This window comes from Sminthopsis crassicaudata, chromosome 4 (genome assembly GCF_048593235.1).
Source record: "Sminthopsis crassicaudata isolate SCR6 chromosome 4, ASM4859323v1, whole genome shotgun sequence".
Classification (NCBI taxonomy): domain Eukaryota; kingdom Metazoa; phylum Chordata; class Mammalia; order Dasyuromorphia; family Dasyuridae; genus Sminthopsis; species Sminthopsis crassicaudata.
This window is the reverse complement of record NC_133620.1, coordinates 144,709,225-144,724,421: the sequence shown is the minus strand read 5'-3', so window position 1 is coordinate 144,724,421 and position 15,197 is coordinate 144,709,225. Positions and strand designations below refer to the sequence as shown.

General features: G+C 32.8%; 1 protein-coding gene across 3 annotated transcripts in view; it reads left to right on the top strand.

Moving 5' to 3' along the window:
• UST (uronyl 2-sulfotransferase) overlaps positions 1-15,197 on the top strand; it is a 380,057-nt gene that overhangs the window by 255,578 nt on the left and 109,282 nt on the right. For all 3 annotated transcript variants that reach the window (XM_074309586.1, XM_074309587.1, XM_074309588.1), the window contains exon 5: positions 9,122-9,275. In XM_074309586.1, coding sequence (XP_074165687.1) covers positions 9,122-9,275 — 154 coding nt within the window. The remainder of the gene's footprint in view (positions 1-9,121; positions 9,276-15,197) is intronic.

Sequence of the window (15,197 nt, the reverse complement as noted above, 5' to 3'; positions counted from 1 at the left end):
ACACTTCCCCAGATCCCTAGGTTGAAGGATTATATCTAAACTCTTGGGTGACTAATCCATTTGCTTATAATGCATATACATGAGTGAATCATCCATATCTAGTCTTATGATACTTAAGAAGCTTTAACCTCTTTAGTGATAAGCCCAAGGCAAGGCCAAGGGTGATCACTGATAATAGGATCTGGCTCATTGATTCCTTGGCCATACTTCACTTTATTTTAAGTCTCCAAAGATTTTTGAGATGAGTCTGCAATTACTTAGCAATCATTATTCATATGAAGTCTGCAAATGCAATATTTTAGCATATTTGCTTTACTATTTCCATTCACATTAAGTGTAGGTGCTCTGAATTCTGATTTACCTAAATTTGTGGATATAGTTGTATGCCATGAAATTTGAAGAATAATTTAATTAAATGAATAATACATATCTCTGTTCTTGATGTCTCATAAAACTGATTTCAATTTTATTGTTAATTATATGCATATGGTTATCATTGTTGTTCTGTCATTTCAATTGTGACCTACTCTTTATGATCCTATTTGGCATATTCTAGATAAAGATACTAGGGTAATTGGCCAATTCCTTTTCCATCTCATTTTATAGATGAGAAAACTGAGGCAAACTAATCTAAGTGACTTGCTCAGAGTTACACAACTAGCAAATGTCTGAGACCCAATTTAAAGGCAGATCTTACTATCTCCAGACCCAGTGCACCTCCTAGCTGCCCCCATAGAGGTATTTAGGCATCAGCAAAATCCTTGGCAACATAAATTGTCAAGAGAGTTTGTCTATATAGAGTAATTGGAATGATGCCTTTAAGGACCAAAATATCTCCCATACTAAATTATCATGTTTCAGTGCTATATGAATCTGTGATATTGTCAATGAAGGCATTTCCTCTTTTGGTATAGGTTGTAATTCCATGTTTCCCTGTTTGAAAGTTTTTCATTTCTCCATTCCATCTTCTATATTCCTGTGTGTAGAAGAAAAAAACAATCTCTGTAAGGCACACTTTATTTTAAAAAATCATCAGTGATGGATTTCCAGTGCCAAGATGGCGAAGTGAGGCAGGAACCCTCAGAAGCCCTCCTAAATTCCTCTCCAAACAACTAGAAAACCATCTCAGAATTTTTCTAGGAACATGGAAGCAGTTTACCAGCACAGCTATCTCCCTGGGGAGGAAGGAGAGCCAGGATCAAGACCAGAAGCTGCAGCTAGTCTAACATCAGAAGGCCTGCCCAAGGCTTCAAATTTAGGGCTATGCACTAAGGGTGCTCCTTCCTCCCTTAATCTAGCAACCTCAGGCAAGCGAGCAGTCTGTATAGCACAGCTACCCCAATCACCAGCTAGGCCTTTAACCCCATTGCTAATCACTAGTAAAGCCTCCCCTCTCTCCTGGGGCTGATTTAATGAGACTCCACTTTTGGGACCTACCAGCAAAGAGCTACTGTTTCCATAGTAACCTAACAGTAAGGCTCCACTCCTGGAGCAGGCTAGCAGCTAAACCCTACACCCACAGGGAAGGCCACAGGGAAGGCTCCATCTCCCAATACAAACCAGAAGAAAAACCTAAGCCCCAAAGAAAGCAAGCAGGTAAGCTCTCAAGCCCAATGAAAGCTAGCAATAAAACCCAGAGTTATATAATAATAATAATGATGAACTAGAAATAGTCCAATACCAGAGTCCAATTCTTACCCAAGTCACCAAAAAAGGCAGAAAAAATGGGGGAAAAAAAAAAGAGCTTGACTACAGAATAGTGGAAGAGAGGATCAAGTCATAAATTTAGAAGAGAACGATAATGTCAAAATGACTAGATGTGAAGTCTTAAAGAAAACCATAATTCGATCTCAGGCCTAAAAAAAGAATTCCTGGAAGAGCTTAAAAAGGATTTTAAAAAACAAATTAAAGAAGTAGAAGAAAAATTGGGGAAAGAGATTCATGAAAAATGGGAGAGATTCATGAAAAAAATTGTCAATAGCATGGGAAAAGATATACAAAAACTTTAGAAACTCCCTAAAAAATACAATTGGCCAAATGAAAAAGGAAGTACAAAAGCTCATAGAAGAAAATGACTCCTTAAAAGTTAGACTTGAAAAAATAGAAACAAATGACACCATGAGATATCAAGGTACAATAAAACAAAATTTAAAAATATAAAATATGGAAATTTTCACTAGAAAAACAACTGACATGGAAAATAGATCTAGGAGAGATAATATAAGTATTATTGGACTACCTGAAGGCCATGATCAAAAAAGAAAGAAAAATTTGGACATTTTTCAAGAAATTATCAAAGAAAACTGCCCTAACATCTTAGAACCAGAAGACAAAATAGAAATTGAAAGAATCTACCAACCCCCAAATAAGAACTCCCAAGAATATCAAAACCAATTTCCAAAGTTCATAGATGAAGGAGAAAGTATTGAAAGCAGCCAAATAATGCAAATATTGTGGAGTGACAGTTAAGATTGCACAGGATTTGAAAGCTTCCCCATTAAAAAACCAAAGGATTTCAAATATGATGTGCCAGAAGGCAAAGGAGTTAGGATGATAACCAAGAATCACTTACCCAGAAAAATTGAATATAACATTTCTGGGGGAAGAAATGGATATTTAATGACATATAGGACTTTTAAGCATTTCTAATTAAAATAATGGAGTTGAATTTAAAAAAAATTTACTTCCAAATATAAGACAAGGGAAAAATACAAATGCTTAAAAAACTGAATCTCAGAAAAAGAAATCAAACAAGTCATTAATGAAAAGAAAAAATCCTCGGGACTAGATTAATTTGCAAATTAATTCTACCAAATATTTAAAGAATAATTAATCCCAATACTAAATCAACTACTTAGAAAAATATGTGAAGAAGTCCTACAAAATTCCTTTTACAACACAAACCTGAAGTTTGTGCTGATATTCAAACCAAGAAGAGCCAAAACAGAAAGAAAATTGTAGTCTAATTTCTCTAATAAATACTGATTCCAAAGTTTTAAATAAAATAGTAGAAAAGAGATTATAGCAGTATATTATACACCGTGACCAGGTGGAATTTATATCAGGAATGCAGGACTGGTTCAATATTAGAAAAACCATTAGTATAATGGACCAACAGAAAACTTATGATTATCTCAATAGATGCTGAAAAAAAGCCTTTTTACCAAAAAAAATGCTAGAAAGAATAAGAATAAATGGAGCTTACCTTAAAATGATAAGTAATATTTATCTAAAATCATCAACAAGCATTATCTATGATGGGAATAAGCTAGAATCCTTCCTAATACAACTGGAGTGAATCAAGGATGCTGATTATCACCTCTGTTATTTGCTATTGTACTAGAAATATTATCTTTAACAATAAGAAGAAAAGAAGAAGAAAATAATTAAAGACATTAGAATAGGCAATGAAGAAACAAAACTACCATTCTTTAAAGATGATAGATGATGTTATATTTATTGAATCCTACAGAATCAACTAAAAACAACTAGAAATTATTAACAACTTAAGCAAAGTTGCAGGATATAAAATAAACCCACATAAATCATCAGCATTTCTGTATATTACCAACAAACTCAACAGCAAAAGATAGAAAAAATCACATTTAGAATAACTGTAAACAATATAAAATACTTGGGAGTCCATCTGCTGAGACAAACCCAGGAACTATTAGGACTACACAACTATAAATCACTATTTACATAAATAATGCCAGATCTAAACAATGGAAAAATATCCATTGCTCATAGGTATACAGAGCCAATATAATAAAAATCTATTTATTCAATGCCAATCTAATCAAACTGTTAAAAATTATTTAATAGAGCCAGAAAAAAAAAATAAAAATATTCGTCTGTAAGAACAAAAGATGAAGAATATCAAGGGAATCAATTAAAAAAAAAAGTGACAAACCATAGACAAACCATATCTCAAACTTATTTATAAAGTGGTAATTATCAGAAGAATCTGGTACTGGCTAAGAAATAGAGTGGTAACTCAATGAAATAGATTGAGTACAAATCACGTTCAAGTAAGTAACCATAATAACCCAATGCATAATAAACCCAAATATCCAAGCTTTTGGAACAAAAAATTAAGTATTTGATAAAAACTGCTGGGAAAATATAAAACAATATCACACAAACTAAGTATAGAGCAATACATTATACCATATACCAAAATAAGGTTAAAATGGATTTATTATTTACATATAAAGAGTGATACCATAAGCAAATTAAAGGAGCAATGGAAATGTCAGATTTATAGATTAGGGAAGAATTTAGGACCAAAGAAGGTATAGAGAGCATTACAAAATATAAAATATATAAATTTGTTTATATAACATTAAAAAATTTTATACAAACCAAACCAATGCAACCAAAAATATAAAGAAAGCAGAAAACTGAAAGAGGAGGAAGAGAATTTGCAACAGTTATCTCTGATAAAGATTCTATTTCTCAAATATGTGGAGAATTATGTCAACTTTATAAAACCATGAGTTATTCCTCATTTGATAAATGGTCAAAGGATATGAATAGGCAAAGAAATCAAAACTATCTTTAGTCATATGGAAAAGTGCTTTAAGTCACTATCAATCAGAGAAATGCAAATTAAAACACTCTTAAGATATCACCTCATACCTAGCAGAGTGGCTAATAAGACAAAAAAGTGGAGGACATGTGGGAAAACTGAGACACTAATGGATGATTAGTAGAGTTGTGAACTAATCCAACCATTCTGGAGAGCAATTTGAAATTATGCCCCCCAAAATACAAAACTATGCATATTTTCTCATCTATCAATACTACTGCTAGTTCTATATCCCAAAGGCATCCAAAAAGTGGGGGAGGACTTATTTGTCCAAAAGTATTTATAGCAGCTCTTTTTGTGACTTTTTGTGGCTGAGAACTGGCAATCAAAGATATGATCAGTTGGGGAATGGCTAAATAAGCTGTGATATATAATTGTAATGGAATATTATTGTGCTATAAGAAAAGACAAGCAGGATGACAGCAGGTTTCAAAAACCCTGGAAAGACTTGTATACAAGTGAACAGAACCAGGAAAGGTTGTACACAGTAATAGCAATGTGGTTTGACAAAGAATTGTGAATGATTTAGCTATTCTCAGAAATATAATGATCCAAGACAATTCCGAAGGACTAATGATGAAGCATACTATCTGCCCTCAGACAAAGAACTGATAGTGACTAAATATAAACCAAAGCATGCTACTTTTTTTCTTTTTCTTTCTTTTTTTTTTTTTTATTCAAGTCTTCTTGTACAAAATGACTAATGTGGAAATGTTTCATACAATTGTACATGTATAGACTATATCTGATTACTTACCATCTGGTGGGTGGGGGGAGCCAAAAGGGAGAGACAGAATTTGGAATCAAAACTTTAAATAAAAATGCTAAAAAATTTTCAAAAAGAAATCAATGGCATCCCATTGCTTTTTGGATAGAATACAAATTTAGCACATGGAATTTAAAACTCTCCATATTCTGAATGCTAGGTATTCTTACAGCCTTGTTTCACTTTACTTCCTTTCACAGGTACTATGCCTCAACCAAACTGGGCTACCAATTTTTCCCCAAACATAATTTTCCATCTCCTGTTCTGCGTAGTCACACAAATATGGAATGTTCTTGCCCATACCCTTTAAGACTTTGATCAGCTGCCTCCTTTGTGATACTTGTCTAATTTTCCCAATTTTCCCATTTGTTAATGCTCTCTCCTTAAAATTATCTCATATTGTATTTACTTGCCAGTCTCTTACACATTGTAGTCTCTTAACAGATGTTTGTTGAGTTAAATCCAATAAATGTCTTTTCATCTTGTGTAATTCTTGCCAATACTTTTCCATAGATATCCCATGGAGAATGGACCCAATGTGTAATGTGGCTTCCTTTAAATATTTTTCATATTTAAAAGATACTTGCAAAATATTCAGACTGGATTCTATTATAACCTGGTCTCATTATATGTTGGTATACTTTCTTTTCAGATCATACATTTCCTAGTGATATCCCATATGCCATTTATTTGTGTGTTTTAACATTCACAACTATACATCTCCCCCTCACTCCCTGCAAATATATATGTTCAAAAGAGCCAGCCTTATGCTAGAACAACTTGAAATTATCCAAAGCACTTCACACTTTCCCAAATGCCATCTAGCCTGTTTTCCTTTTATTCATTTCTGGGCTCAAATAATTATCCATCTGTGATACCTGCTCTAGGAATAAATACTAACTTGATAAGACAGACTTCCTAATGTATTTCAGTTAGGATGAACAGGCATCTAGTTTTCCTGTAAGGAAAACTCTTTTTAGTAATTATGGCTTCTTTGAAAAGGTTTTATCCTATCCTGGGATTTGCTATGATCAGTAAAATATCATTCACGAAAAAAGAATCTCTAAAGTATCTCACCATTTTTATAGACTTTCTCTTCCATTTGGATCTCACACAGTATATTTTTCAATACAATGGAGAAAGAGTTAGGCAAAAAATATTCCTCTTCTTATTTTGAGCCTCACTTCATATTAAGAATAAAATTTTGTATTAATCAATGTAACAGATCAAATTCACTTTATAGAAGTCACCTTATGAGAATCTGAAAAACTACAATTTGTTTCAATGAGTCAAACTTTTTTTTTCAATCAACAAACAGTAAACATAGCCAGATTTTCCATTCTTTGCACTAATCAGTCAATTTTGTGAAGTTAAGGAAAGAGTCTGCTGTAGAAATCATTTTTCAAGAGATTTCCTGTTTGTCTAGCATATTTTCCATAAGTATGTTACCAATATGCACATATATTATTATTCTTATGAGAATTGAATTAATAATAAACTTTCTTCAATAATAGACATTTAAGAAATACAAAATAAGTAGATCTAATGGTTTTTAGGATGGAGTGGGAAATTAGAAATTCATCATTTTTTATGATACCTTTGAAAAATAAGTGTGAGTGACTGAGTTTTCCCCCTTTTCTTTGTTGGGAACTTGATAAACATCAAGAAACAGAAATATTTTCATGTAAAAATAATAAAAAAGAGGAATGTATGTGAAAATGAATATTATGATAAAATTGTGGGGTTTTAGGGATACGTTAAATTTAACACAGTAGTGCTAAAAGCTGCTCTACTCATCTGTGTCCTCTTCTGAACTTCTTTCTCTTCTCTATTTTTCATGAAGATTTTTGTAAAAATTAGAAAGTGGTCATAGAGGATCATAATTTTAAGTAATTTTTAGTATTTCATCTTCCCTGAAATATCTTTTATAATACCTTAATGCTCTCACAATTAAGTTGCCTTCAGATCTTTCTGACTTTGTTTTCTAAGTGCCATTTCTACTCCTTTATGGTAACATTCTAAGTGCACTAGAACTTCTCTGTAGTGATGAAAAAATAGACATTTATAGTAATGCAAATGGATCAGTTTCATTTTGCCTGTTCATTTCCTCCTTCATCTCTGAATGCTCTGTGACTTGGTTTCATTTCATGACAAAAATTTTGTATACTTGTTTTTAACCTCCTTTTTTTCCATTTTTAAGGCAATGTTGTTAGTAATTTTCCTCTGAATTATTTCACAAATGACTTTGCATTTTAAATCAGAGTTGCTGTCATCTACCATCTCTCCCTATGGAAAAGAAACATTGAGATTTTTCGTCTCCTCATTATGTCCATTGAATTTTATAAAAAAATGAGAATAATAAAGGTAATTTTTTGCTTTTTTGAATTTTTCTTTTTTAATCACCATTTTAATACATCAGATAAAGGCAACTGAGATGCTTAGAGTTTCCTTTTATCAATCCTTTCTTTTTATGTTTATTTTTATCTTTACTCAGACTACTTAGTGGTCTGATTATACATTCAGCTTACTCTTATTCAGTTCTCACATCAGCCTTACTGTGTCTGTTAAACAATAGTCTTAACACAAATTAATCTAAAAATAATTTTTGCCATGTTGTTCAGTGCTTATAAGGCTTAGCACCTTCTGATTCTCTTTTTGAAGAATACATTCATGATATATAAGATAAAGCTTCTAAGAAATCTTATTATTCTTTCACTACCTTTGCTAGTCCTGCTTTCACATTCAAATCACTAAACATCAAAGTACATGTTAACTAGTTTTTTTTAATTTCATCAAGTTCTTCAAACAACTTTTCTACTTCTTCATCCTATATAGCTGATGTTGATGCATAAGCTATAATTATTTTCAGTGTCTTCCAACCTTCCCTTTTTTTGCTTATCCCAAGAGAATTTGTAAACTATCTTTCTAGAAAGCTGCAAGTTCCTTTTTTGTCTGGTTTAATTTATTGAAAGATTTTCAGCATTGATCCAGTTCAGCTCTTAAAATAGAATATAATTTGTGTTAGGTAAAGATCTCCTATTTGGGGGACCAATGTTAGAAATTCATCATTTTTTGTGATACTTTTGAAAAATAAGACTATTATTCTAGATGTAGTACATCAAACTAAAATCCATTGAAGTATTAGTAATTCATCTGTGACAGTTTTCTGCTAAGGATAGATTGGAACATGCTTAGGGCTTAAGGAATGTTAAAATAAAGAAGACAACAAAGGTCAAGAGTTCTCAAGATAAACCTTAATTCATATTAATAAATGTTTTTCAAATAACTTCATAATCATTGTTTCATTTGAACTTTATTATAGTACTGTCAGGCAGCCAAGATTAAGTTTCTTAATTTCTTTCTTTTCTTCTGAACAATGAAATGAAATGAAATTCATTGTAGAAAAATGTGCTATATTTTTTATGCCCATAATTGTTTTATTCTTCCACTGAAATTGTAATGTAATTTTCCAGCCTTGGTGGGTACATGCACACTCACCTTAAAAATAAAGTAATACTTTCTTTTAAAGTTGACCAGATTCTGGATATGCAAGGCATGTAGGCCACCTCCCCTACCAAGTGATATGAATCTCATTATGATTTCTCTCTCTCTCTTTTTAAACAATCATTGGGGCAATAACAGTCTAGAAAATCTTATAGCAATAAATCAAACTCTAAAAGATAAACACTTTCAAAAATGTATTTCATTTCTTTCATTGAAATGACTGTAACTTCTTGTGAAATCCTTTTATTATTTTCTGTTAGATTTGGAGGAGATCAACCCGTGTACATCAACATTATTAGAGATCCTGTTAATCGATTTTTATCAAACTACTTTTTCCGTCGATTCGGTGACTGGAGAGGGGAACAGAACCACATGATCCGCACACCAAGCATGAGACAGGAAGAACGATACCTAGTAAGTGCCTTTACACAAAAAATTTCATAAACTCTCTTATTGAGGATAAAGACCGTATTCTCTCTTTCTGTTATAGAAACAATGCTGGAACAATAACAATAGTTTCAACTCACATTTATCTATCAATAACTCTGTGAGGCAGAAAGTTCAAGTCTTATCTTCTTCAATTTACAGATGAGCAAATGTTAGCTCATACTCTAACAACTTGCCCAATTGACATAGTCAGAACTCTGCTAGTCTAATACATATTCTAGTTTGTCAAACTGCTTCTCCTTGTTAAAGGTACTTAGTAAGTGGTAGATATTGACTGATTTAAAATGCCTTGCAAACCTTATTTGTTCCACTTGACCCAAAACAAAATTCATCACATTCTTTAAAAAAAGGTGCTTTGGTTTTAGTTTTGCTTTCTTTTTCCCTTGGGGTGTTTTCAGGATAATTTTTAGTTTCAGAAGAGGACATAAATCAATCAAGACTTGAACTTTCTGCCTCACAGAGTTATTTGTCTTATTTTGTAGAAGAAATGTAAGAAATCCTAGTACAGGATTTCTTCCTATGACTCAAGATTCTAAGGATTTGTTTTGATATAGACTTTACACAGAGCTGTACCATACAGGTTATATTTATTTCTATAATGTGTCTTTAATCTTTACAAAAATACATTAATCAAAAGACAGAAAACTGGACAGATATCTTAAAATTATGTGTTAATAGAAATGAAATGGCTGAAAGAAGGAAATAACAAACCAATTCAGTATCTTTGCCAAGAAACCCCCAAAATGGGATCATGGAAAGTTGGATCCAACTAAAAATTGATTAAAAACAAAGAAATTAAATGGAAAGACATATTATCCTCCTAGAATTTATTGTTATAAAAAAACAATGGTACTGAAACTGTTAGTTCAGTTGATTAGAATATAATCCTACCAAGAGACCAATGTTACATGTGAAAGATCGGTATTTCACTCCTATGTTTTGGCCATTATATCCTTCCTACCTGTCGGTTAAAAGGAAAATCAAATGAGAGATTATAGTTCTATTAATCCAAATCTACCATCATTGCTAGAAAAATGGATAAAGCATGTATCCTATTGATTGTAAATTAATAGGATGGACCATCTTCCCATGGGAAAATAACATTATTTTAAATAAATATTTTCATTTACTATTTGTACCAGACTTAAAGTAATTTAAATAACACTTGAAATTGGGAATTTTATACCTTTCTTAATACTTTCATAACAATTCATTCTCACATCTTCCTGAGATAGAGAGATATAGTCTTTTGTCTATGAGTTGGACAAGATGGCCATTGAGAATTTTCCCATTTCTCAGATTTTGTGATTCAGTGATTCTGTAGTAAGATGAGAATTATGCAATGTGAAAACTCCAAGATTTTTAGAAGTGTAGTTTTTATAGACCAAGAAACTGGGACTTAGAAAGTTAAATGATTTGCCCAAAGAAACAAGTTAGTAAAAGAAGTAGCATGACAACCTTATATCTGTACAGTTTCTTTTTCTTTCCCCCCCCCCCCCTGAGGCTGGGGTTAAGTGACTTGCCCAGGGTCACACAGCTAGGAAGTGTTAAGTGTCTGAGATCAGATTTGAACTCAGGTCCTCCTGAATTCAAGGCTGGTGCTCTATCTACTGCACCATCTAGCTGCCCCTTATCTGTACAGTTTCAAGGTAGCAATTCTCCTACTAAATTATTCTCAATTTAGTAAGGCTAAAATGCAGTGAAATGTGTTTAAAAGAAAGAAGAGATTGAATTTTCTACAGCATTTTTAAAAATGGATGGGTATCCTAACAAGTTTCACTAAATTTGTAGTACATTCATAATTGGATATTCAACTTTATTCTCTTCTGTATTTATAGCAAATAATGACCAACATAACTTATCTTTGAAAAGGTCAGTTTTTAATACATTTGAGACCATGAGTTAAATACACACACACATACATATTTTTTAAAAAATACTTTCAGTGAATTCCATTTTCATAAGGTTTTCCTTAATCAAAGTTTTTTGATAAATTTCTGATTTAAACCATGGTGTGATATGAAATTTGAGTAAGTCTACAATACTAGCTATATGAAACTGAAGTTTGGGTTATAAATCTTATAAATGATAATTTATTTAAATGTGAATAGAAACCAAGGGTTAGAGAAGGATTGATTTAATTAGATTTTTTTTCATACTGTGGCAAGCTTTTTTTTTTCATGTTATTTCATTTAACGTGACCAATGACATATTCACAAACATAAAAATTATAAGCATGAGAAAAAAATCATACCTATGTGTTAAAAACCAATAAAATTTTAGAATTTTTATGCCAGAGAGGGTGTCCATCAATTTAGAAGTGACTGAATAAGTTCTGGTATATGGATATAATGGAATACTATTGTGTTTTAAGAAAATGGAGAACCCCGAGAAGACATATATGCACTAATGAATTTTTCCCCCTAATAATGATGGTAGAAAAAAAAGATAATTGGTAATTTAAAAAACCAAATTAATTACATTTTTAAAAGAAAAAAAATGAAGATCCAGTCCTATATGTTGAAAAGTGAGGGGATCACCTCTCTATATAATGTGATTTGAGAGGCACAGGAAGATTCTCTTCCTATACTACTAATACCTAGTACTATTTCCTATACTAATAGTACCAAAGTTTTCATCAGTAAAGACTGATGCCTTTGAATTGAGCACTATTGCCTCCAGGTTCTTATTTTTAAAGTGAAAATATTTTAATCCCAAATGGAAAAATAAATTCAGTTCCTTATGTGATGTGAATAGATTTATCGGATCAGTTTCCTGGGGGAAAGAAAATCAGCTTGGGAACCATGGACACCTGGTTAGGGACAGATTTGGATAATGGAAAAGATACTAAAGGTTTTTTAAAGATAAACTTTGCCTATTTCACAATTTTTTGGCCAAGCTTGACTCCGTTGGCAACTCATTTTTGTTATTCAAAGAGGGACTTGTTTATTTAAAAAGGAGACACTGAACTGCTCTTTTGGAAAATAGCTCTGAATTTTACTTTCTTCTCTCCAGAACTATTAAATGCTAGAAAATAAAATTGTCCTCTTTCAGCTCTTGTTCTCCCTTTGGCAAGCCTGGGTGGTCAGTTGCTTGACAGAAAAGAGGGTGGTTGTTTGCTTCTCAGTAGGATATAAGACAGCTGCCAGCAATATCCATTGTACACTAGTCAGGCTTTCTTAGGGGAGAAATGTTAAACTTAAATCATGATACAGGGTATAACTGTAACTTCCTCAAACTGGCTTCCTATGGGCTTAGCAAAATTGTGTCTTTAGAATCATACTTTGAATAACTATGCTACAGCATATGGTACATATGGATGGATATGTTTGTATGACTTGTACTTCATAAATTAATTGAGTAGTTTAGACCAATACCCAAGCTCCCTACACATTGATTTTAGCTAATCACCAAAATGAAACTTGTCTTGCTGCTGGTGCTGAGCCTAAAATGAAACTGTTTAGCATACAGCTGAGATGGGAAGTCTTCTCCAGGCCCTATCTTGATGAAGAAAAATCTTCTTATTGTGAACCTGAAATTCTAAAGAAAAATTATTTAAAGTCAAAGAATCAGAGATGTTTATTGTTGGGGGGTTTTTTCCATAGGAGATTGGAACTATATGTGTTAATTTCATTGGTATAGGAGACTCCTATGAGGAAGAGAGAACTACCCAAAATGTAAGAAAGTATTGGTAGGTTAAGTGACCTGACCAATGTCACACAGTATGGAGCAAGAAGAACTCAGATCTTTGTTTTTAGGGCAGTTACTAGAAACAATCTTAAGGATGATCTGGCCCAAATCTTTCATTTTATAAATGAAAAAAAGCTATCTGAAGAGATTAAGTGACTGACAGGACATACATAAGATCAATAAAAACAGAGACAGGATAAAGACTAAGGCTGCATAACTTGTAGTTGACTACACTTTTAATATGTCAATAATGTGACATGGTAGTCAAAAAAAATTATCTATGTGATCTTGAGCTGCATTAAGAGAGAGTCATCACTTCCAGGAACAAGATGCTAATAGTCTAGCTGTACTTTGCCTTGGTCATAGCACGTCTAGAGTATTGTGTTCAGTTCTAGGTACCACAATTTAGGCAGAATATTGATAAGGGGGAGAGAAGCAACATGTTGTAGTGGACAGATAACTCTCTTCCAAGTCAGAAAAAATTGGATTTAAGTCCTATCTACAACATGTATTGGTTGTATGAGTAAGTCTCTCAGTGCTTTAATCAATTCTTTTAGATTTTTAGATTGAAAACCTATATTAATACAGGGAGTTTTCTCATCTGGGAAATAACTGCAAAACAACTATGCAAGATATGATTCTAAATATACAGATTCCATAATCCCTATAGGAAGCCAATCTGAGTACGGTATAATCATACCGTGTATCATAGTTTAAATTGAATATTTCTCTACTAAAATGCCTGACTTAGAATATAAAAGATGTCATAGGCATCCCCTATCCCAATGAAATCAGAGTTCTAGATCCTGTCCTTTAATGACAAATTAGAGACTGTTGATGGGAAAGCAACCAGGATGGTGAAAGGACTTGATATCTTGTCATATAAGAATCAGGTAAAGATTAAATTTCATCAGGCAAGACCTTCAAGTCATTCTTTACTTTGTTTCAATCAATCAACAAGCATTCATTAATCACTTACTATATGCCAGATATTGTGCTAACCACCTATTATACTAAGACTAAAATTGGAACAGTCCCTGATTTCAAGGAGCTTCAATTAATTCAGGCAGTCTCAGGTGAAAGAGAATGCATTTTATCAGCACAAAGATGCTGCCTTCTTTTTTTTCTTACCACTATAATCAGAGCCATTTGTTTTTGAAGGTAAAATGGAAACTAAATACACTCGGCTGGCCCATTGCACTACATGAAGGGATTGTCATGCAGAGCACTAGCAGGTGATATTGTCCCTAATGACACCTAAAACTTTCTAACCAAACTTCCCAGAAATGGCTTTCCTGTTTGCCCTTTATATTCTTAAATGTGAGCTATTTGTTCTTATTACCTTCCCCAAAATTTACCTTTGAAACATGAAGATAGGATAATAATCTAGACAATGCTCAATACTTTCTATTTTCAGAAAATTTCAAGAAGCTGCTTAATCTTGGGCATTCTTGTGAAGTGTTATCCCCATATTTACTAGTGAAAAAAAGAGGGAAAGTGGGAAAGAAAATCACCCAACAGGAAAATTTCTTCTATGATCCACTGTTTAGCCATAAAATGTGAAATTTAATGAATATTAAAAGGAAAAAATTGTAATTTATAGCTCTTTAATTTCTAAAAAACCCAATGAATCATGTTGGCCCAATTGGGTCATAGAGAAAAAATGAAAATTAGCCAAAAATGTACAAGAGTTTTCAGAAAGCCATGCATTTTAATCAGCCCCAAAACCTTGAACTCTTAAAGCCCTCTGGTTCTGGAATTTTACATACCAAATACTGATGTGTGGAAATTTCCATTCTGTCTCAACCAGCTGAGATCTTCTTGTGAATGAAGATGCCTCAGATTTTGGGAACCTCTCTTCCCAAAAATAATAATAACTGCCACTAAACAAGAAAAAATATTGGAATAGTAGGCTTTTTAAGTATTTTAGTAAATGTCTGTGTTTACAAAAGCCCTTAAAGGAAGGGCCTGGTGCCTCCTTCTAAGTTGGCATTGTGCTTACAGGTGCAGGGAACTCCTTTCCACTGTTACTCTGCCAGGGAACAGGCTTGTCCCAAGCTAACTACTTTTTTTTTTTTTTTTTGCAAAAGTCAAGCTTCCCACCAGTCAGTCACTCTCACTTGCTGGGCAACTGGGGGTGATATTTTAGTGCTGGCCAAGACATGAAGGGGAGAGCACTAAACCACTAGGCTCCAGTTT